Source organism: Strongylocentrotus purpuratus, unplaced genomic scaffold (genome assembly GCF_000002235.5).
Source record: "Strongylocentrotus purpuratus isolate Spur 01 unplaced genomic scaffold, Spur_5.0 spur5_scaffold_15, whole genome shotgun sequence".
Taxonomy (NCBI): Eukaryota; Metazoa; Echinodermata; class Echinoidea; order Camarodonta; family Strongylocentrotidae; genus Strongylocentrotus; species Strongylocentrotus purpuratus.
The window spans coordinates 36014807-36038495 of NW_022145600.1; the positions used below are offsets into that span (position 1 = coordinate 36014807).

The 23689-nt window shown below is 35.0% G+C and overlaps 1 protein-coding gene across 3 annotated transcripts; it reads left to right on the forward strand.

Annotated features, from left to right (window-relative positions):
• The first annotated feature begins 52 nt into the window (after nt 1–52).
• On the forward strand, nt 53–23390 carry LOC576339 (peroxisome proliferator-activated receptor alpha). Of its 3 annotated transcripts, none has more exons than XM_030986345.1 (8): nt 53–59; nt 2682–2745; nt 11466–11572; nt 12105–12255; nt 13125–13336; nt 14144–14296; nt 20239–20473; nt 21824–23390. In XM_030986345.1, exons 2-8 carry the CDS (start codon nt 2739–2741, stop codon nt 22072–22074), a joined length of 1116 nt encoding a protein of 371 aa, XP_030842205.1. In that variant the 5' UTR covers nt 53–59; nt 2682–2738; the 3' UTR covers nt 22075–23390. The 3 variants fall into 3 exon arrangements, 2 of the variants coding, with proteins under 2 accessions (XP_030842205.1, XP_030842204.1); XR_004064240.1 differs by lacking the exon at nt 53–59 and adding an exon at nt 580–816 and having other exon boundaries at nt 20239–20552; nt 21824–21929; XM_030986344.1 differs by lacking the exon at nt 53–59 and adding an exon at nt 580–816.
• Nucleotides 23391–23689: the final 299 nt, after the last annotated feature.

Genomic DNA, 23689 nt, shown 5'->3' on the forward strand with positions numbered 1-23689 from the left:
GGATAGCTTAGCTTGGCCTGAGCGTTCTTGCTGGTTACCACTGAGTTCTTCAGAAGAAGGTGAGTGAAATCACTCTGATAATTGATGTTTAATGGGAGGGAGTAGGGAGGAGAGGGGAGGGGAGGCAGGGGAGAGGAAAGATGGAGGGAGGGGAGGCAGGGGAGAAGAATGATAGAGGGAAGGAGGGAGGAGAGTTGGGGATGGGATTCAATGGGTTGGTGGTGGGGTGCATGGAAGAGGGATAGAAAAATGGAGAAGGGGGTAAAGGAGGGGAGAGAGGGGGATTATGGGTGGAGATGAGAGAAGGGGATTGAAAAGGGAGGGGAGAGGGGGATGATGGGTTGAGATGAAGGAAGGGGTGGGGATGATGGAAGAAAAGAGCTGACTGAGCTGACCAATCTTTAAAAAAAAAATTGCAAGTTATAATGAAGTTGATAGGATAAGAGCTGGAAAAGGAGAAGTGTGAACTCACCAGTTCCTGAGAGTGATTCAAGAAGTTTGAAAGAAAGATCTATTCAATTTTTCTCAAAACTGTGTGAAAAGAAAATAACACTGAAGAGAGGAAGAAGGAAAAATCAGACTGGTGAGGTTTTCTTTTCTGTTTGGCTGGTGATATTTGTAATGTCTTCCTGTATGGTCCTTGTGCAAGAAGGCGGAACTCACAAGTGATATACGATGGTCGTAAAATGCTTGGCTGAGGGTGATTCACTCCGTTGGTTTAGTTACGGTGAAAGCAGTCACTAGAGAAACACCGATAAGAAAGCAGCTATAGTATTTCTAAGGAAACCTGATCATATTAGCATCATGATGGAAAACGTAAGTGTTGATCACCAAGTCTCAACCTAGTTTTATCTTTCTTGATATTTCAATGCTGTCTTAAGTATCAATATGTGCTGGCCTGCTGGGAATGAATGACTTATTGTTTTTGATGTTTTCTCTTTTGCAGCTTGCATTATGTACACAACAAGCTTGTAGTTGTATGTTAGTGATCAACGATGTATCTGATTAATCAATGGTTTGTTGGTTGATTCAATGTTGGTCATTCCATCATTCAATTGGTTTTCGTTAACAGTTTAATTGATGGTAATGTGGATTATCAGTTTAATTGATGGTAATGTGGATTATCAGTTTAATTGATGGTAATGTGGATTATCAGTTTAATGGTGTTTGAGTATTTGGTCATTGGTTGTGAAGGACATTATCCCTGGCATCGTACAATGTATCATTCCCATCACTTTGAACTGTAGGCATATAACCATGTACATGAGATACAGACTGGTACTTACAGATGTAGGATACAGTATGTATTAGTTTAATACGATCTGGATTTGAACACGATTCGTCGAATAAACTGTCATTTTGTTGAAGATTAATAAAATGATAGAGATCTCAAGAGATCCTTTATTAGAAGGTAAATTACTTACATCCTTTACTTTTTTATTTCAAGACTGAAATTTTTTTTTGAAGATTTTTGTAAATTGTACATCTAGCATTGACCTCACTAACTTAGCAGCATTTATCTCTCATCTGAATAATGTTATAGATTCCCTTTAAAGGTAGTACAGTGTATGTCCCATTTGCAGGCCAAAAAAAGTGAAAAGGTTAAATTCTGACAGCATTTGAAAGATAATTCTAATTTAGAACTTCCTTCAAAACAAAAGGGCTTGAAAGGGTCTTTTAGTGGGAAAAAACGAGCATTAGTTGTCAAATTGACTTTAGAGATTGCAATCATTTTAGTAATAGTCTGATTTTCAGACCCTTTTACCCAATGGTCGTTCGTTTGAAAAGTGATCTCAATTAATAATTTAAATGAAAATCTTTAATTTGTCTTTTTATATATTTCATAAATTGTACTGTTTCAAAATCACTGCTAAGTTCCTACTAATATTCACAATTGCATTGCCTTGGAATGTCACATTAAAAAAGACTGAAGAAGAAGACAATTATTTCTTTTACTGATAATACCACTCTATTCACACATTCCCAGTAACTCTATATCAGCTTTTTGCCTCTTTTGAAGTTGAATAATATTGTACCAGTATTTATATTTTTCCCCAAGCTTTTTATGGACATGTTTGCAGGAGGGTGTACATTGTACAGGGTTAGAAAAGAAATCTTAAATCAAGGAATTTTTGTGGTAAACTGGAACAATTCAACAGTAGTTATTGTTTACCTCTGAGTCTGAGTTAATACTAGATCAAGTGCATACTGTATTAACATTGTAGTTTTTGACGTTGTTCTTAGTCATCCATATTCTTTGTTGTTTAATAGCTTTGTGTTGATTTGCTTTGAAATTGATAAATGAGGTTAGGGGTACCTGACCTGTGAATGCATACATGCAAAAAATATGATCCACATTCCTATGTATATTTATCAAAAAAGAGTTGTATTTGGTAATAAATATTTCAATTGACCTAGTGACTGACTGCATAAGTGCATATATGTAGTACATAACTTACTACATGTACCAAAGCAAATTAGTCAAAGCCAAAGCAAATCAGTTAGAAGAAAGCTTTCAATTTGTCCAGAATTTCCAGAAATTTGATTTCGCATACTTAAACAAAAATTGATATTTTTGTTCTGTGATATTTGTTGAAATTGTTCAATTTTGAATTTATTTTTAGAATTTCTTGTAACATACATTGTTCTATTTCTTGTTTAATTCTTTGGTGCGTGTTTAGGTTTATGTTTGCAGACAGCCTTTACGAGTGAAGGTGGAGAGGAGTAAGCCTTATAAGATGTCAGGTAAGATTTGGATGAATGGGGTATTCATGATTAAAAACATTTATCAATAAATAAACACCATGATTTAATTTTAAATATATATGCTAGATGTAGCCATAAAACATTTGGCTTACCAGTAGGCCTATGTGTATGTGGACTAACTTGGAGTACTGAGGATCAACCTTCGGTGACCTATACCACCTGCTCATTCATAAAACATTTTAGCAATGCTCTTAAACTTCTAGAACAAGAAAATATTATTATATGTAAACATATTAGAGTGGTTTCCTTTCTTCCTGATGACATTTGAAAGGAATTAGTTACAACACCAAGAAACTTCTGATGGATATGATTTCAAATTAGATGATATTTTACTAGGGCAAGCACTGAATCCAATGACCGGGGTTATAGTATATTTGTAAAGCACTTATAGACATTGTATTAAGCGTTATATAAAAGTTTAATATTATTATTATTATTATTATTATTATGTAAGAATGAAAGTTATGTGAAACAAATGGTTATTAATATTGAGACCTGCGTTATTTTTTTGAATAAGTGTGCAAATCATACAACTATTCTACATTAGATATCTACTCATAAATAAGTGTCAAACCAAATTAATATCCAAAATAGATAAGGTGCAAAGTCAAACCATATTAATGTGCAAAAATAATTCAATACAATATATTTTTTTTGGTAAACATATTTGTGATGTCAGTGAACCCTGTATTGAGGTAGGCCTGAAGATCCCTGAACCTTTTGATTTGTTTGTCTTCTTGGAATTTGTTTGTGATGAGGTCACAAGGATGAACAAAACAACTTTCACTTGAATTGATGGAAGGATCCCGTTAGGTGATGTTGTTATCCAATCATACCATCGAAGGGGAATTGAGGGTCATGTGACTTTGTCTTTTCATTGAATTCTCAAATATCTGCTTTTAGATCACCGGTATTACTCCTGGTGAAAGAAGAAACCAATTATTACTTGATGATTACATTTGTGGAATATATCAATCGTTTTATGATAAGCTCACGTGACAGTTTACCCAGGGGACTCACAAGTACAGTGTAGAGTTCCATAAATTATGAAAAAAGATAGAGCTATTCTTACAGACTCTGTTTGTCCAAGGAGTTACTCATTAGGCCTGTCTTCATCAGCTCAAGATTGCCAAATATCCAGCTACTTCAACTATCCCGATCGCAAATTATCCAGTTAGTTTGCGCCTTCATCAGCCTGAAGTTCCAATTAGCAGGATATTTGGTCGGGATAACCATTCCAAGATATCTTCGGATAGTTTGCAAAATATCACTATGAATATGACTGACAAAGAAAACGGAAAAAATATACAGTTCCTCAGGTAGACAAAGGAACATCCCTTCACTGCTATTATGAAAAAAATGTGTAGAACATGTGTCACATGCATATTCACCTGTTTACATAATAGCAGTGAAGGGATGTTCCTTTATCTACCTGACGAACTGTATATTTTGTCCGCTTTCTTTGACTGTCATGTTCATAGTGTATCCAGCTATTTGTCTTGTGCGTCTGCACCAGACTGAAGATTCGCACTATGCGCGAATGCTTAGCAAATATCTTGAGCTAATTTCTCAAGGTCGAGCTTCAAGTTTCGAGGTTGAATCTCGAGCTGATGAAGATGCGATTTGTAACTTCGGGATTATTTCCCAAATCAGAAATAGCGGGATATTTGGTAATCTCGAGCTGATGAGGACAAGCATATTGGTTTGCCTAGCTGAAGCCCAAAATAGCAGCTGTTTACTTCCAGGAGTCTTGATAGCATCTGGACAGTGTATTGACCGGTCTGCATGAGAAGCAGGTCAGGTCATGACCCTTTGCTCTTGACCTCCATTCACCCTTTAAAATATGTCGAGATTCTTGTTTCAAAATGAATATTTTTTAAGAAAAACAAATCTTCACAGCTGGATGGCTAAATTGTTGACAATGTTTTACAGATAATTAAAAAGATACAAACAATTGCATTCATGTACCCTACAGTGTGTAGTTCATTTTAGGAATATCATATTTTTTAGAATATCATTTTTTTATGTGAATGTCATATTTTGAACAGATATTATGAGTCTGTGAAGAATAAACCTGATTAGTTCATCCCGTTGCATAAAAAAATAAAATCGTTTCACGTTGTGTAGATGTACAGTGTAGATGGTTGCCTAGGAGGGAGTTTACACTATTCAGGTCATAAATTATTATAAACCTGTCATCATGCTTTCACCCTTAATGCCAATGGCTACAATGTAAATATAGAAGGGCCGTAACTTGGATTGAACCCCCATTCACTATAATATAACAGTATACTCTTTCCCTATTAGAATTGTTGTGACTTGTGATGTCATAATGAAGAAAAATGTGAAAGTACTAATAGTACATGTACAGTTCCTTTTAAATTGCTACTATTGGTAAAACATACACTTTTGGTACATCCAAAAGATTTACACCTCTTGAATAAGATATCAAATTTACCAAACTACTTTGGAAATTTAGAAAGCAAAGTTGAAATCACTTTGCTAAATCTAAATTAAGTTTGAAAAAATGATGTTCATGCAAATATCCTGCATTTGTAATCCTCCAGATGTCATATTAGCATGGTTATTTTGGCTATATGATCATAAGCATGATAGCTCCTAGTCTCCCACCTAAATGTCAGGGTTTATTCCTATGCCTGTGAGATTGTGACCCTTTCTTTCAGAATGTGACCCTTTATAATGTAAAATTGCATTCATATCAATTATCAATACCTTCAATTCAATAATCTTCCTTTGTGGAATTAAGAAATACAAAACAACAGCAGCAACACCTTTATTTCCTGAGGTATTCTCAGTAATGAGAATGGTATTTCCCAAATGCAGGATATCATTATTCTACTGAATAAGTGATTCAATACCAGGAAGAGAGAGAGAGAGAGAGAGAGTAACTTTGAGGAAGGTATTGGCCACTTTACTTGTACCTTAATTATGTTTGGAGATTCACAGCTATTTGTCAAAAAATATCCTGATACACAGGCATATATATAAATTAAAAAGAGAATTCCAAAACAGGCCTTTGGAGGTCATATAGACATATCCTTCTCACAGAGTTGGAAGCATTGCAATATGAAAGAGAATAATTGTAATTTCTGTAATAGTTTATATTTTCATTGCAGAGGAAAAGGAAATTATTCTGGGGTTCGAGAAAAATACAAAAACCAATAGAAATAGTTTCTTTACTTTTTTATAAATATGGACAAAATTACTAGCTGAAGTGAAGTGAAAGCAAAGCAACTAGGGGACCATGAGGCTGGCTGGAACATTGCTCTAACTTCTAAATTTTGGGGGCACATTCCTGCTCTATATTGTTTATTTGTGTTTCGCTGTCAGCACTTCATCACCGAATATTGCCCAGTTTTATGTCCCTCTGACAGCTCAAGAACATCATACATCTCAGATCAAGGTCATTATTTCAGCTAAAAGTATTATATACCGGTACAGTGTTCTTGTAAGGTTGTAGTTATCTGGATAGGCATACGATCATTGATAGTTTTATACCATGCAAGCAATTATGAAAAGTGCTTTGAAACAAGATTGCATTGTTGAAAAGGAAAACAGGTTTGTGACCAGCTAGAGCTGTAATTCAATCATATGGTTGTGATATTTGGTTGTATCTACACTGTATAGTGGTTGCTTGTTTGATCATTGTTGTTCTTAATGTTGTTCTTTGATTGATGATATACAAATAATATATGTTTGCGAGTGAATTAGTGAATATACGATGCACGCATGTTAAGTCATAGTAAGATAATGAACAAGACTTATCGAGTTCATTGTCCATCTCATTCTGACTTATATGGTAACCAACTGCAGTGCATATCACCAATGCACGGGATAAAAATATTATTTGTTTTATAAGATGGGTTTACAATATGAGTAATATAGTCGAGAAATCATATGGTAACAATTAATGCTCGCACACATGATCCATTTTGACGCTCATTGGCTACATTCTCAAACCCATTATATCAATTAGAATTATTTTAGCACTCTTGTGTGCTTTGTCCATGAAGACATTGTCTCAATCATTAGAGGATTATGTTTATCAAACTTTGCAGCTCTCACACGATGGTAGCTAGTAGGTCCATGCTCACAAATTAGTTTTGAAAATAGATCTAATTAGCCAGAAGCCTGAGTTTAAATGCTGAGTGCTATTAAGGCTGCCAGTCAAACCATTTACTGGTAGTTTTTATCTCTTATGATTTATTTATGGCAAGAAAGTTTGAAACCAGGGGTTTTGTTTTCTTTCATTATGATATCCTGAAACAGAAACTTGTCAGTATATAATACACTGCTTTTGTTTATACTTGAATCATGTTATTGCGCTCGTGAAGTACACAAAATACAAATAAGTTATTTGATTGGAATTGCTTTCATGAACAAACCCTAGCTGTTAGCATGTGTAGGAAGTGGTTATCTATTCAGGCCTACCTGAACTAAAGTGGAATAAGCTTAACCCTGACTATAGGTGGGGCTAAGACCCCCTTTAACCCCACCTATAGTCAGGGGTTAAGCAACATTTTGCCAGTGTTAAAACAGTATACATGTATAGGTAATTAATTAACATTACCTTAAATCTCCGTGTATAAGGCGCACCTGTGTATAAGGCGCACCCCTATTTTTTTGGGGGGGGGAAAACAACAAAAAAAAAACAAAAAAAAAAAAAAAAAAAAAAAAAAAAAAAAAAAATCATTTTTTGTTTTTTTGTTGTTGTTGTTTTGTTGCCGAAAACCCACGCGGGGAAGGACCTTCACTTTACATCAAGGTGCAGTTGAAGTTGTGAACTTGACAAAAATAATAGTAACAACAGTCTAAGGCTTCATGATACCAAGTGTCCCACACCAGCCTCCTCACATCACCTAGCAGAAGCACTGTGTTCTATGCCAAACATCAACAGTCATGCATGATATGAATAGCATCCTCTAAATTTCTGACAATGGAGTACCTAGGATAGAACCTTGTGGTACACCATTTGTTATAGAAAACAAAATTGAGGAATTATTATTATAAACTACATATTGAGATCTATTAGAAAGATTACTTTCAAACCAAGTTGACAGACAAATTTGAGTGTTGTTGTAGTTTCCGAGTGGTGAGTCACCACACTGATTACTGAGCTAGGAGACATTGCCAGGCATAGCGCCATAAATCAAAACTAAAAACTAAAAACTAAAAAAAAAAAAAAAAAAAAAAAATTCTGTACCTGTGTATAAGACGCACCCCCGACTTTCATTTTTTTTCGGCGGCAAAAAAGTGCGCCTTATACACGGAGATTTACGGTAGATTATGCTTTTTCATGGGTATTTGCAACAATACATGATAGTAATGTCTATATTTCAATACATATTTTGAAGCCTTTGCAGTTCCTGAATGATTTTGTTAAAAATCATACACAAATTGAAGCCTATAAACTCTAAGCATATAATATGATCCTTTCAAGTTCATTATGTCTGATGCATGTCAGCGGCTTGGATAAAGCATCTATTACTGTGTTCACATTAGAAATATTGTAATCTTTACATTGGGAATAAGATTCTTATAACCTAAAGCGCTGGTGATAAGGGTCTATTCACATTCTTTATGAATTCTTAACAAGGATAATACTCAATAGCCCGGCATCAACCCTAATCTTCACTTCAATTTCGATCCAACAAACTTCATACTATTGTGATGAAGAACGGTAGCTAAAGTCTAGACACCCTTGCTGTAAACGGGTCAGCATACCCAGGGATTATAAATCATCTTCCAAACTTGCAAATTATTGCAGCCCTTCAACCTCACTTGAGGCTCCAAGACGCTCTTCTGACATGTTCCAGTTACCTCGTAGCCTTATTTCAGACCAGATGGTAGAAACTTTTCTCCCATTTCAGTTTAACAAAATAGGTTCATCTGTCAAAATCTGGCAAAAAAGGAATTATACCCCACCATTCTCTCGCTCCCAGAGCTGTATCTCGGTTACTTTATTGTTGGACAGGATTAGACCAGACAGAGATTCACTATCTTTTGAGAATGGAGAAACAATTTCATTTAGCCTGGAAGCAAAGTTAATTACTTTATTTCTTTTCAAAGTTTTTTGACCCATTTAACACGTGCTCTCTAGTGTTTACTCTTATTTCAAATAATTGTGTCGTTGCTGCAGATTTTTCTTCACAGTGTTTGATCCTACTTCCAAGCCTAAGGGTAAAATTAATTCAATTTTTTTCAATTCGTTTTATTAAACCATTTAAAATAAAAAAATCAATATACAAATCATGCATGTATGAAAATTATAGAGTTTAAATGGTCAGGGTGCCCCTAAAAGCCAAGGCTTGATGGTGAAGTAAGGAGATTAAATTGGAGAAGAAAAAACAGTGACAATAACTTGTGTCATAACATGTATCAACCAGGGACATGTTACCAATGTCCCTGTTCCTACTTTCCATTTTAGTACATCTGTTGCTCAATACCAATATTAATAATATGAGATTCCTTTTGGGGTTTTATCTTTAACAAATCAGTATTTTGACATCCTCAATCAGAGTCCCACAATCAGGCAAGCCCCTGTCGTCGCACCTCCAGTCATCACTATTAAACATCGCAAGGTCTTTTGCTCTTTTCATACCAGGAACTTAAAACCCATTTCATACACGAAAGGAAAACCCCATGACCCTATTCAGACCTCCAACAAGCAAATACTCCTTTCATATCGAGCATTATTCTGTTATGTTTTTGGCTATAATCTCAATGTTCCTCAAGAACTGGTTCATCAGAAGTCACAAAAGGAAACGGTGCCTGTACATGCTTTGCCTCAATCATGGTCCTGTCACCAATAGTAATGTCTTCAGCTTGTACATGTCTTTTTAATCGGATGTTTGTATTATTTAACCGTGCTGTGCTATGCATGTTACTGGTCTTGCATTTAACATGACTATATTGTAAAAAGGGCACAGGCCATGGGATTGTGTGCAAGCCTTGTAAATGAAATTTAGGTGGCTATATATTCCTAGTAGTTAGGTTTATTTTTCTGGCTTGTTCTTTCTGGCCTATTTGTTTTTAAAAAATCCATCGTTTTTAATGTTGAATCAGTACTAATTTGTCATGTCCCACTGCAGAGAGAGAGTGAGAGAAGAAAAATAAATCTTTTTAAAATGATATCAAATTTAGGTTTTACCTAAGGAAAAAATATTACAAAATTGGGGGGGAGGGGGCTACTTTTCAAGCTTGCTGGCATTAAAATTACACTCTTTAATTTGTTTTGCATTGAACTCTAAACACATTTTGGGCAGCTTTTTAATGACTTTCAGGGGCTTTTTTTTTGCATTAAGTCGGGGGTTAATTTTCCCAAGCCCCCATGTATCCCCTCCCTGGTTTTACCATGACTTGAAGAAAAAAGTTATGCCAGCATATTATCTGTGATGTGAAAGGGGTATGATTTCTGAGAAGACAAATAGAAAATAGATTAGGTTTGAATTAATTTTATCAGTGAGAAAAAAAAAGCTGAGTATAGTCTGTTGTCACTTTTGCTGTCAAAGAATAGAAGAACGTCTGATGTAATATTTACAATTATGATCTTGCATTGAGTTGCAATGAATAGAAATGTTAGACAATATGGGGTAATAAAGTTAGGGGATAAAATGATTTGGATCATGTGAATACTATTTGCTAGGATTAATTTGTTCATGTAAAACCCACCATGCCTTATTGCACATGTTTGCCGATGTTGTTTGATGGTAAACTTTGGAGCAAGGCGGCAGTTCAAACTCCAAAGTACACATTTTAGGCAGACTACAAACACGATTTAAGCTGTATCGTACACTTTATAGCTGCATATATAATCTTGAGTGTGCACCGCTCTACTTTTCGTCTGCTGGGATTTGTAAGATGCTGTTAGCTAGAAGCATGCCTATTGCTCAGTATGGTAACCACACTAAACTTTCAATACTGGTATTCATTTTTCGTGAGCTGTAAAATGGATTATAACCGTCATTAAGGAGACGTGTAATATGTACCGTACATGAATTGTAACTTGTATAACAGTCAAACTTTGATTGTTACTGAATTCTTTGACAGTCAAAGGATCCAGTAACAGTAGTTATCTTACGATTTTTTGGTCATAGTTGTTGTCATATAAACATGATCTTGTAGCAAAAATTATTATGTCTGTGTAGATTGTGGCAACAATGTTGAGTAAAGTACCTTAGCGAAATGAGGTGCTCAAAAAGATACGTCTGTAAAGCAAAAGGCATGGGATGTTTGTTAATTAAAAGTTATTTTGAAATATAAAGTCATATGATAAGGCCGAGCCTAGTTGAGAAATACATTTACATTTATTTACCAGCTCATGACCCTAATTATATGGTTCTTATTCTATCTGATAAAATCATGATTTTCAACAATTATGCATTTTGCGTTCCGGAAGCATCTTTTTGTGGCGCTACATTTTGCTATATGTTCCAACACAGACTATATAGAACAGAATGAAGATTTATTCTGTAATTTATGCATGTACATTTTGATGATACTCTGCATGTTTTCCAGATGATCATAACAATTTTTGCTCCGATTTCTTTCTACCTTTTGCTGTCTCTCTCTCTCTCTCTCTCTCTGTTCCTTTTATCTCACTGTCCGTCCATCTGTGTATTTACCTCTCTCTCATTCTTTGTTCTTTTTCTCTCGTTCTTCTTTTCTCCTATATCCAGGTTGTGACAAGTATCTTGACTATGTTGAGCTGAGTATGAAATGTAGAGTATGCGGAGACAAGGCTTCAGGGTTTCATTATGGTGTACATTCGTGTGAAGGATGTAAAGTAAGTCTACATTAACAAAAAACATTACATTTGTTTTCATTTAATTCATTAAATTCTGAAATTTCAAATTGTTCAGCCCTCTTGTTTTCACAACCCCTAAATGTACATTGTATGTTCACTGTCTACAATGGTAGTAACTTTATTAGACTAAAACTAAACAAGAAATTGCCAGGCTTCATATATATTTCAGTTGAAAGTACAATTATAATGTTTTTTCCTGATATGACCAGTACAAAATCAATTCAAATTGTTATTGGTAGCAAGGAAACCTGGAAGAAAAAAATGAAATTGATCTTTTACAAAAGATTAATTTTGTAATTGACTGCCATCTGGTCTAATCAATGAACATAGAAAAACAAAGAGGGGCAAATAAACTAAGCCCTTTCCCAGAACAATGAACCAAAGCAGTTATGGCATTCTTCGAAAATGGTATATTTTTCACAATTTAGAATATGTTACCGATACAGGCTCTATGAATTATTTTGAGTAGGCAGTAGTTCATAAAAAACATGTTTTGTTTCTCTTCGTGCAGGGTTTCTTCAGAAGAACACACAGAATGAAGCTAGTCTATAAACCATGTCCTTTCGTCAAGACAGAACCATGCAAGATCAACATAGCAACAAGGAATAAATGCCAATACTGTCGGTTCCAGAAATGTATGCAGGTTGGAATGTCACATGATGGTAAGTCCCCTACACATTAATCAGGATGACGACCCACTGGATTGTCATCCTCAAGACAACTGCCCTATGGACACCTACACCCTAGGACACCTGCCTCCCATGACAATTGTGCTTGGACAACTTCCTCTTTACAAACTTATCCCATTACCTCATACAACTAGGGGGCTAGGTGTCGTAGGGGCTAGTTGCCTGAAGGATATTGTCATAGGGGATAGTTATACCAGTGTATAGTTTCTAGGGGTTGACCGTTTCCTACATTCCCTCAGATGCAATGGGAAAAGGATTTTGTATTATGCTTCAATAAAAGAAACTTTCTTTGAACTTGATGAAGGATTGAAAGGCTCCAACAATAGTTACACTGATTGTTATGCTTATTGTTAAAGCTCTAATCAAATAAATGATACCTGCCCAAACACATGTGATGGAGAATGTATGATAGATGATCTTTAGAGTTTTATGCAAAGCTCATTGATAGAATACTAGAGATAAATGTATGTCAAGAGCTAATTATTAATTAATTAGTTAATTAATCTCTGCTTGGACAGGGAGAAGAGGCTCCTGCCCTTGATGCTTCTGTGTATATAGAGCAAATAGTTTATTGTCTCTGATTTTGTAGCCTCCCAGTGTGGTTGTGTGCCACCGGAGGATAACTTTTGCTCCTTTGTACATTATTTATGTTACCGTTGTTTTTTATGTTTAATTTTGTTGGGGGTCTCTTGCCATGGTAGGAGCGGCTCTGGCTCATTTGGAGCTAACGGTTTGTTGACTTTTTTTTTTTAGCTTCCAGGTTTGGTCGCATGCCGCAGGAGGAGCGGCTCTGTCGCCACTAGAGCTGACGGTTTATTGTCTTTCTTTTTTAAAATGAATAGCCTCCAGGTTTGGTCGCATGCCGCGGGAGGAGCGTCTCCGGCTCCTGGAGGAGCTCAAGGACGAGGAGACGGAAGCCACGGAGGAGGAGAAACATCGGGCGGAGATCAGGGAGCTGACAGACAGGATACACAGTATATACATCAACATGTGGATGGGACAGTTCATCTCCATGCCTGTAGGATCCAGAGCAACCCGTAGCAAGGAACCTAACGTAATGTCCTGTTCCTTAAAGCCCTACTGTCCTACTTGTAGCTACTTGCTCCCTCTATATAGAAAACTTCCCCAATTGGTACCTGTTGGTCCCCATGATCCTCTTTTTCTTATGTTAGTTGAGAGCTGAGTTGATGAGATCGCCACCTGTAAGTGACCTGGCTGGGTGGTCTAATCCCTTCTGGCCTAGTAGTATTAACGGTCTTTAATGTCAAGGGGCATCCTGGTTTTGTTTTGATGAAGAAATAAGACTGGCGAAAAGATATCCTGAATAGTATAGAAAGTAAAGGATGTTGATTGTTCTCTTTGAGAATGTTATATGGTTTTTAACATGGTACCATTTTCCATGCCTTGGTCATTATGAGAAGGATGAAATAAAAATTTCCTAATTAATATGCGACTTTTTATTACCCCTGCTATTAAGCTTGTGATTGAGGTATTCTGAGTTAATGCCGTTCATTCATAAAATATTATGAGAATTCACCGTTGAATACAGTTTCTTTTAAAATCCTCAAAATTTTCCAATTTGGTTCGATGTTTCAAACTGAATTAAAAAAAACATTGAATTTGTGTATTAACAAAGTCACTTAAATTGAATTCGCTTCTCATCAGTTCGTGTACTGAAATACGATCCTGATGTTCCGATGCAAAAGAATTATCATCAAGCAAAATAAAACATGATCGAAATCTGTACATAAACCAAGAGGCATGGCAACAGAGTCATTTAAAAACTTCCATATCTTTCTCTTCAGGGATAATTAATTTAATCTAGGGAAATCCATTTATTTGTTCTTTTTTTCTTCTTCAGGGTAAAACGGAAGATCACAAGTCAATGAAGGAACTCACCGAGAAGGAAGCGCTCACAAAATTCTGTCGAGGAGCATTATTAGCTATCATAGAAAGCCTGGCAAAGTTTGCCAAGAAGCTCCAAGAATTCAAGAATCTAGATTTAAATGACCAGGTAAGTGACCATTATTTCATGCTTATCCGTTATTGGTCTGTTTATTCCCTTTCTGCTTAGAGTTCATTGACATTAAAGGGGTCCGGTAACTTTGTCTTAGATCCTTTAAAAAAATCCTTGATTTAGCTCATGCTGCAATGATAATTATAAACCGTTAGGTCAGGAACCCCATGACTTTTACAAGCCAATCGCCTGTCTGATTATCAAGATATTTATGATTGAAAATCGAAATCAAATTTGGGTTTGCCAAACGGTTTTCATAACACGGGTATGAATATGTTCAAACCGGTCACTCAAAGTTTTTTGCTTTTTTGAGGCACTTCTTGATCATTTTGAAGAGCAATTCTTTTAGGGCGTCAATATAACACTATATCACAGACACTCATAACACTGTTAAACGATCTCTTTAAGTTGAACAAGTTGTCATATGCCTTGCACTATGATGCAAACAGATGCATAAATAGTGTATACAGTGAAACCTGTATATAAAGACCCCCTCAAGGGAAACATGAAATGTGATCTTTATAGGCAGGTGATATTCCTATACTAGTGGTCACTAAAGCAGGTTTCAATTTAGTTGTAACCTTTATTTGACTACATCTTCAAACTTACTTCAGACTGCACAGTGTCTAAAATGTTAACAATGATGGGTATTCTTTATACTTTGATCACATCTCCCTCCAAGTACATGTATGTAGATGGATCTTTTTTTTTGCCCGCATCACTTTGCGGGGCACCTAACTGATTTTCATCCGTCATATCTTTTTAAATTCACTTTCCACAAAACATGATACACAAATGACATATACACAAATGCCTTATTTGTTGTATTTAATAAATTTCACATTTTCTTATCTAATGATGAAATTGATAGTTCTTGTTTTAGGGCTTGGGTATATGAGATACCAGAAAGACTGCACGAAAGGAAGTCTTGGCGTGATTGATTTATGCTAGATAATGATCTCTAAACTGATACCGCTCATAAATTACATCCCCCACGGAAGCCTCAAGTACTGAATAGAACAACTGTTCAGTTTGGGACCAGCTATACACCATGTCCCAGCAAAAAATATATGTTGAATCAGGTTATCTCAGTTCAAGCACCATTGTGCAACGGGGCTTTGGAAATGGCCATCTAAATGTAGTTAGCCTTGCAACTCTTTAATATCAATAATTTTGTGATTTTTAGATTTATCATTGTTGCATTTTGTTTAGAAGCTGTTTTCTTATAAGGCCTGCTACCATATTGCGCTGCTTCCTTCAAAATATGAAATCTAAACTGTTGTGGATGTACATTCTGGGGGGTGTTTCACAAAGGTCCTAAGTTGTACTTATCTCTAAGTTGGACTTAAAAATTATGGAAAGCTGTTAGCATCTTTGAAAATATTTTGTGAAAGTTATGCATAAAATGTTAATTCAAATAATTCATATTTCTTTTATCATGTTCTTGATATGTAATTAAAGAAAAGTCTAAAATACCTCAATTTTGTATTTGAACATATTTCATTTTAAGGCTACAAACGGCTCTCCATAAAATTTAAGTCCAACTTAGAGTTAAGTTCGACTTAAAGCCCAAGTCCACTCCAAAAATAACTTACTTTCAATAGAACCAGAAAAATCAGACAAACCAATCAAAAAAAGTTTGGGCAAAATCGGATAACGAATAAGAAAGTTATGAATTTTTAATGACATGAAAAACATTGAAAATCATTACACAAATTGGAAACTCACTCATGAGTCTGTGACGTATAGTCCTCACTATCCATTAATTATTTTCTGTATATTGATAATATATATTTCCGATTTTCACCATAAGAATCTTATTTCTTCACACCAACATCCAAGTTAGATTGTTAGTAATATGTTTTTGTGTGGATTTACAAATAAAGAGTAATTTTTGTCCAGTTAAATCATGAACAAATTGAATTTTGATAAACTATTTATATAAAAATCAATAATTATGAAATACAATATTCAGAAAATAGTATCAATTCTTCAAAATTCATAAAAGTATTTGTGAAATGTCATGCACGCAATATGATACAAATCATATAACCTGGGCAAAGACATGGGGAAATCAAATTTTGGAGGATAAAAAGGGAAATGAATGGGATTAAACTATGTAAAGCAATCGATAAGTTGTGAGGACATGACGTCACAAACTGATAACCATTTTGGCGATTTGTGTTGCGATTCTCATTGTTCCATAGTTTTACATACTTTTTCAAAAATTCATAACTTTCTTATTAGTTATCCGATTTTGCTCAAACTTTTTTTGATTGGTTGTCTGATTTTTCTGCTGTTATTGAAAGTAAGTTATTTTTCGAGTAGACTTGTCCTTTAATATCTTTGTGAAACACCCCCTGGTCTATATGCACACTGGTCTATATTACTACGCACATGCTTCACATTCATTTCATTGTGACACCCCAAGCTTCATGGAATGGTTTACTACCTAACTTGAATCAAGTCTTTATTTAAGAAGAGAATATTATTGCAAAGTGCTCTACATCACAAGGAGAAGTTACAATGATGAAGGGAGTAATTACAGACATTACCAGGGGGGTGTTTCATAAAGCTGTTCTTAAAGTTACGCATGACTTTACAAACAACTTGTATATGAAGTGCCAGATAGGAAGCCCAAAGTTTTTCCTGATGTTTTAACAAAGTGTGACTATATTTCCAATAACCTCAATTAAATTATGGCAAAAAATATACTTTGTATTAATAATGTTTGTTATAATGAGAATGTTAATCTACATCTGCACAGTTAAACTTTAGTTGATATATTTAATAATGATTGAGCATCCCATTTGGCTTTTCATATATAAGTCGTTCGTAAAGTCATTCGTAACTTTACGAAAAGCTTTATGAAACACCCCCCAGAGGCCATACTGAACCAGGCAATGATCTAGTTTTGAGGCACCCTGTAGTGGAATTGATTTAAAGGAAGGAACACAATAGAGGAAAACAGATGGCTGTGGTAAACAAACACAGGAAAGAATCCAAACTCAGTCAGACAACCGATTGATAGAGATGCATTGTACTGATAAAACAATCGCCGTTCATCAATAATATAACTCTCTATAGTTAGATTCTTTTCATCCATGACATCACATCACAGATTTAAAGATTACACAGTGTTGAAACTCTTTCAATCTCAACGATTAGAACTTGATAGTTCGGAATGAATATCCTTTTTTTTCTTCATAGGTACATTTATTTAGAAAACTGTAAAAATAACAATCTCACATTTCAGATTCGAGAGTGTGTAATGACGGGCGTATTAAATGCAACTGGAGAACTTATACATATATTCCATTACTGCCATTGACCACCGCATATGAATAATCACAGTTGTTCTTCAAAATTTATATACCCATGCTACATGTAAATCTTTTCATCTCTCTTGTGAAAACACGCATGTTTCTGAATCTATGCAAATGCTATATTTGCATTTTTGCTGAATTTTGGTCAAGATATCCATTTGACCTTTCAGAGCTGCTATATCACTCGTTTGTAATTGGTTTCAAGCTTGGGTGTGGTTTCCCTCAAGTATTATTTTTTCTTCACAATTCAAAACCTGAAATGTGTAATGTCAATATGAGCATAAGATGAGGTTTCTGTTCTCAACGTGTCATTATCCTATCAAGGAAGTATATCTAAGAAAAAGAGAAACTTGAGAAAGTGAAGTCAAGTTGTGCAGTACATAGAGCAGTGTTAAAGGAACTATTTACCATATACCGTAAGAGTATTGAACAATCCATTTATTTTTAAGTATGTGATAAGCAATAGTAAGTTGTGATCCCTAAATCTGATGTTAGGTTTTTCAAGCAGTTTCAGTTGAATTTTACACAATTCAAGCACTTACATTTTGTCTAAGAAAATAAAAAAACTTGTTGAATTACACTATTTAAAGGTAATACAAAGTTTTGCGAAATTTTGAAAATTGGTTGGATAGTGATTCTTTATAATTTTGATATATTTGGATGCTCCTGTGAATGTATTATAAGCACAAGAAAATTTAGCCCCTAAAATTTACCGGTGCTCCTGGTAAATTTTGAAAAATTTCAAATAGCGCCTATGGCTGTATAATGGTAGCTGCGATCATGAAAATCTCAGAATATGTAGTTCTGATATATAATTTCCAAAAGAAAAAATAGCTAATCGGTTGATTTTAGTCCAGAAACATTGTTTTATAGCTTAATGAATATCTTGACCTTGAGAGGGAGCTATACAACATAAAGAGTTTATCATTAACAATTTCATAACTTTAGAGTTGATTTCAACCGCGACAACGATCACTGAATAATGTAGGATCGCATATGCTTCTAATATGCTCATTTGAACCAAATTCATGACTCCATTCCAAAAGTTTTTGTATTACCTTTAAGTTATTCTTTTAAGACCCAAAATGTGATCAATGTGCCCAATCCTTATCTTACCCTCATAAATTCTCATTCTCGTACTTCAGAGTTGTATAAATACTCATTCATGTCAGTGTGCGATAATGAGATAATGATTAATGAGATAATGAGATTAATTAGTGTTTTATAACTTAACTGTTTTATTACCTATCCATCCTATAGATGAGTTTTAAATTGCTTGATGCATGGCAGTAGCTTTGAAGTGATGATGAATGAATGAATCTAGACAAGTTAAAGACTTTCCACTGTTTCAAACTATTATTTACTCAATCTTCCGTGAATGCATTTCCTCATTTGAAATGATATTTTAGTTAAAGCGGGACTGCACTACTTTTAGCTACTTGCGCCCTCTAGAGAGCAAACAATGCCTAATCGGTGACCACTGGTACCCCATGATCCTCTTTTTCTTATGTTAATTGAGAGCTGATTTGATGAGATAACCACCTGTCATGTGATCTTGCAGGGTGGTCTAATCCCTCCTGCACATTAGTACAGATGGGCTTTAAAGGACCTTCCTCTCCTTGCTCGGTTCCCCTTTAATTGTCTGTTTATCTATATAGTGCCTTATACATCTATTGTATCTCTAGGTGCTACAGTATACGTGTATAATAATGATTACTGAAGAAGGAAATGAATCTCTCGTAATCAGGGGCATCTTCACAGTAATGAACCCAATATGTGTGTGCATGTAGACCTACTATATTCTCTTGTTACAGTGCTAGGCTCTCTTGCGGTAGAGATATGAAAGTGGAACTTTGCTTTGGTGAAGTTGAAGATTGATTTCAATCCATTTCTCAGAAAGTAATAGCTTGCACTTACTGAACATGTATAACAGATATTCGTTATACAGTTTAGATTGAACTTTATAGATATAACACATGGAGGAAATAACAAATATACACATGAAAGAACCTATTTTTTGTGAGTGAACCCATATATATTATTGCTAAATGATGTGAAAAGAAGGTCATTATAATGTAGCAATGTTATCACATTAATGATAAGATTCTTTTCCAAGGAAAGAAAGCAATAAATTCTGTAACAATGTCATTCAAAATTTTTTCATACATTTTTTAAAAATTGAGAAAATGTCTTAAAGAAAAAGTTGTGTTCTGGGAAGAGGTGAAAAATAATTTGTGAGCGTTATCATTGTACTTTGCAAGTGTGGAAGAACATTAGATATCAAATGTTCCCTGAAAAGCATGGCTCTTTGAGTGCCTTAATATTCTAAATATGGCATGTAACAGCATAGAAATCGGGACAGATTTTTACGCCACATGTTCGTGTAGTCCCATATATGTATTTCTGTGTAACTTTACCAAGACTGGGCCAAATTTCTTATCATTTTAATGATTCCAGAACCTTGCAATACACAAAAATTCTTATATGCTAGATGATCAACCTTTTCTGGTCGATTCCACACCGTTTCTTTCACGATGCAATCGCATGACCAGAACTCAACTTTTATCTTTAAATGCTTAAATGAGAATTGCAATTTTGATTTGTTCTTTGTAGGTGTGTCTGCTGAAACATGCTGCATTTGAGGTAGCATTGATTGCCACCTCATCAAGGTATGCTTCAGAGGGATTATGGTTCCCTACAGATGGGGTTTACTTCACCAAGAAGATGCTGGAGCAACTAGAAATCTCCTTCTTTGACGGGAAGTTCAAATTCTTTGAGAAGATGAAGAAGCTTAATCTGACGGAGAGAGAATTGGCACTGTTTTGTGTTCTGTCGTTAACATCACCCGGTAAGTCACTGGGCATTCAAGCTTAATCTAACGGAGAGAGAATTGGCACTGTTTTGTGTTCTGTCGTTAACATCACCCGGTAAGTCACTGGGCATTCAAATGAGAGGAAAGACAGATTTTCTCGGTATCATTATATGTGTTCTGTTTGGTGCCACAATGGCATTAAATCATATACGTTAAGACAGAGTTAACACCCTTCTAGCTCTGACCAGTTGGTATGAAGGATGGTTGTATATCAAAAGGGGCATACACACGTTGGTCATATCAGCATTTGCCCTTAAAGCCTGTCTGTACTAGTTCGGTCAGAGGGGATTAGACCTCCCTGCAAGGTCACTGACAGGTGGTTATATCATCAAATCAGCTTAACATAAGAAAAAGGGGATCATGGGGGACCATCATGCACCGATTAGTCATTTTTTTATTTTTTTTTATTTAAATTTATTAAAAAAAAAAAAAATCATCTTTATTCTTTCGACTTTACAAAACATAACAAAACATATATGAATATACATAAATAATATAACCAATAGAATCAACAACAAGAATATATCTGATTATACAAGATCATTTTTTTTTTTTTAAAGCAACACAATGTTTTTCCACCTATTATCAAATGATACAAATGTGTTATTTTTAACGTAAATGTATTGTTCAAGAGAACGATAATACCCTAACATGTATTTAAAAGAATTTAGTGAGAGTACGTTATTTTTGCATTTGTTGGAAATATATAGCATTTGGCATATAGATCTAAAATAACAAAATTAAATTGAACTCCAACGTTTCCATAAAACCCAAATATGAAATTAATTTTATTCAAAGTAACTTTATCCTCTAAAATGAAATGTTGGACATCCGCAATAAAACTTCTAATGATTGGGCAATCCCAAAATAAATGTTCTATAGATTCCACAGAGCTATTACAAAATGAACATAGGTCTGACTGCGAAATATTGTTTTCTATATAGAGGGTGCAAGTAGCTATAAGTATTGCAGTGGGGATTTAATAAACCCCAACCTAGTCATATGACAGTCAAACTGAATTAAACTCCTGTTTTATTCTCTTTAAATACTTTGGTCAATATAACGTGGTAACTGAAGTGGGTAGCTTAAGACTGGAGGGCACTTTCGTTAAAGGGTATTGTATGAAACTAAATCTAGGGAATTAAAGTTCTAATTGGTGATTGTTTTTTACTACGGAGTATAACCATTGTTGCCAAGGTTTTGCTTTCAGGCTGTTGCACTTCTGTAATCAGCTGGTTAAGGGAGAAGATCAAATGGAAACTCATTTAGAAATCACTTGTTCATTTTTCTCTCTTTCCTACTTGTACTCTTTCTTTGCCTTTTCAGACCGAGATGAATTAATAGAACGTGATGAAGTGGAGAAGTTCCAGGAACAGGTCTTAGAAGCTATTCAGATAGAACTAAGAACCAATCACAGTAATCATCGTATGCTTCTTCCAAGACTCCTATCCCTTCTGGTAGACCTCAGACAACTGGTCCTGGACCATATCAAACAGGTCCAGCAACTCATGCTGATGGATGATCCGTCATATTCAGGTCCTCCGCCACTCATTAAGGAGATATTTGGACTCTATTGATCAGCTTTAGGAGCTTACAAACTGAACTACTGAACTTGGTCTACCTGATAGTACTCTGAAGGGTCATCTACCTACATGACAACTCAACGCTTCTGCAGTATCAGATGTTTGCATGGGTCTTGTGTATGTGACAACTATAGCGTTTTGGACCTGTATGAAGAGGTCTTGTCCTAGTCTATTTCAATATGGTGACAAACATCTGAAGTGATGGTATATGTCAACTGGACCATATTCCAAATTGTCATCATCATGATGGACCAGAACAGAGTTTGCATCACCATTTTGAGGCAAGGGGCTCCAACATGTAGACCAGGACCTGTCTGATGATGGAGCAAAGCAAGCTTCATATACCTGTATGCCAACTGGACCATATTTCAGTCCTAGTCCACATCATCATGGACCAGAACGGACTGTAGATCTTCATTTAGATGCAAGTGGGACTATCATTGAGACTTGGACCTGTCTGAATTATGGACCAAAACAAGTTCACCATTCACCCCTTACTATGTAATTATATTTGTTTTGTAACAAATTTAACCAAGTGTTATTCACATTTGCAAGCAAAACTTAGAATGGCTGATACCACTTTATATCATCTTTTCTGATATGAACTGATGATTATTATTACTTTTTTTGTAATAATATCATTCATTATCTCATGTGATCATCATTCATCAACTCGTTTGACTCAATGCTCTATGCTATTTTAACCAAACTGACCTATCCAACAAATTTATGGTTGAGAGAAAAAATCTATTTTATTCCTGGTCAAAATCAAATTTGAACTCTATATGATATTAAGAATTGATGATTGTGAGTAATATGTTTTTAAATCTAGAAATTATATATTTTTTTGTATTAAAAAACAGTACTTTTTTCATTACGATGAATTGTGACTTAATCTTATAAGATTTGTTTATTTTTTAAAGTAAATAATGACTTTATTTCCCATTTAAACTAGTTATAAATCTGCAATCAATGAGAGTCTAATACAAATCTTATGTTTGAAGCCAGAAGAGCACTACTGCGGTGTAAAATTACAGCGTCCTTCTGCTTCCGAATGGACGAAATACAGAAGCTGTATCAACATGTAGTTACATGTAGGTCAGATGACGATGTATTGTTGATGGTGATATGCAATAGTCTGAGATTATGATGGTGAAATAATGAACAGATAAACTTATTTGTTGTCGTTGACCCTCTTGTGATATCATACGGTGATATACAAGTGTTGTTCTGATTGTGATAAACGAGATAAACTGACAAGCTTTTTTTGAAATGTGTTTTCATAGTATCGTCTGCTGAGAGCTAAAGGATATAAACTGTCATGTCTCAGCACATGTGTTATGATGCAGGTAGTACTTTATATCCTGGTGTTTTTTTTTCTCTCTAAAGTTATTTATCTTCTTTCTATTCTAGTAATCTTCAAAGGGCTATGCAGCCTACCCCAGGCTGCCCAGTGCATAACATAAGGAGATGTTGGGTCATAAGAAAAATTACTCTTCCTTATCGCAAACTATTTTTTTTTTTTGGGGGGGGGCGGGGGGAGGGGGGTTGCACTCTACCAGTATACCAGTATAAAACACACTTTTGAAATGCTATTCAATTTGAGAAA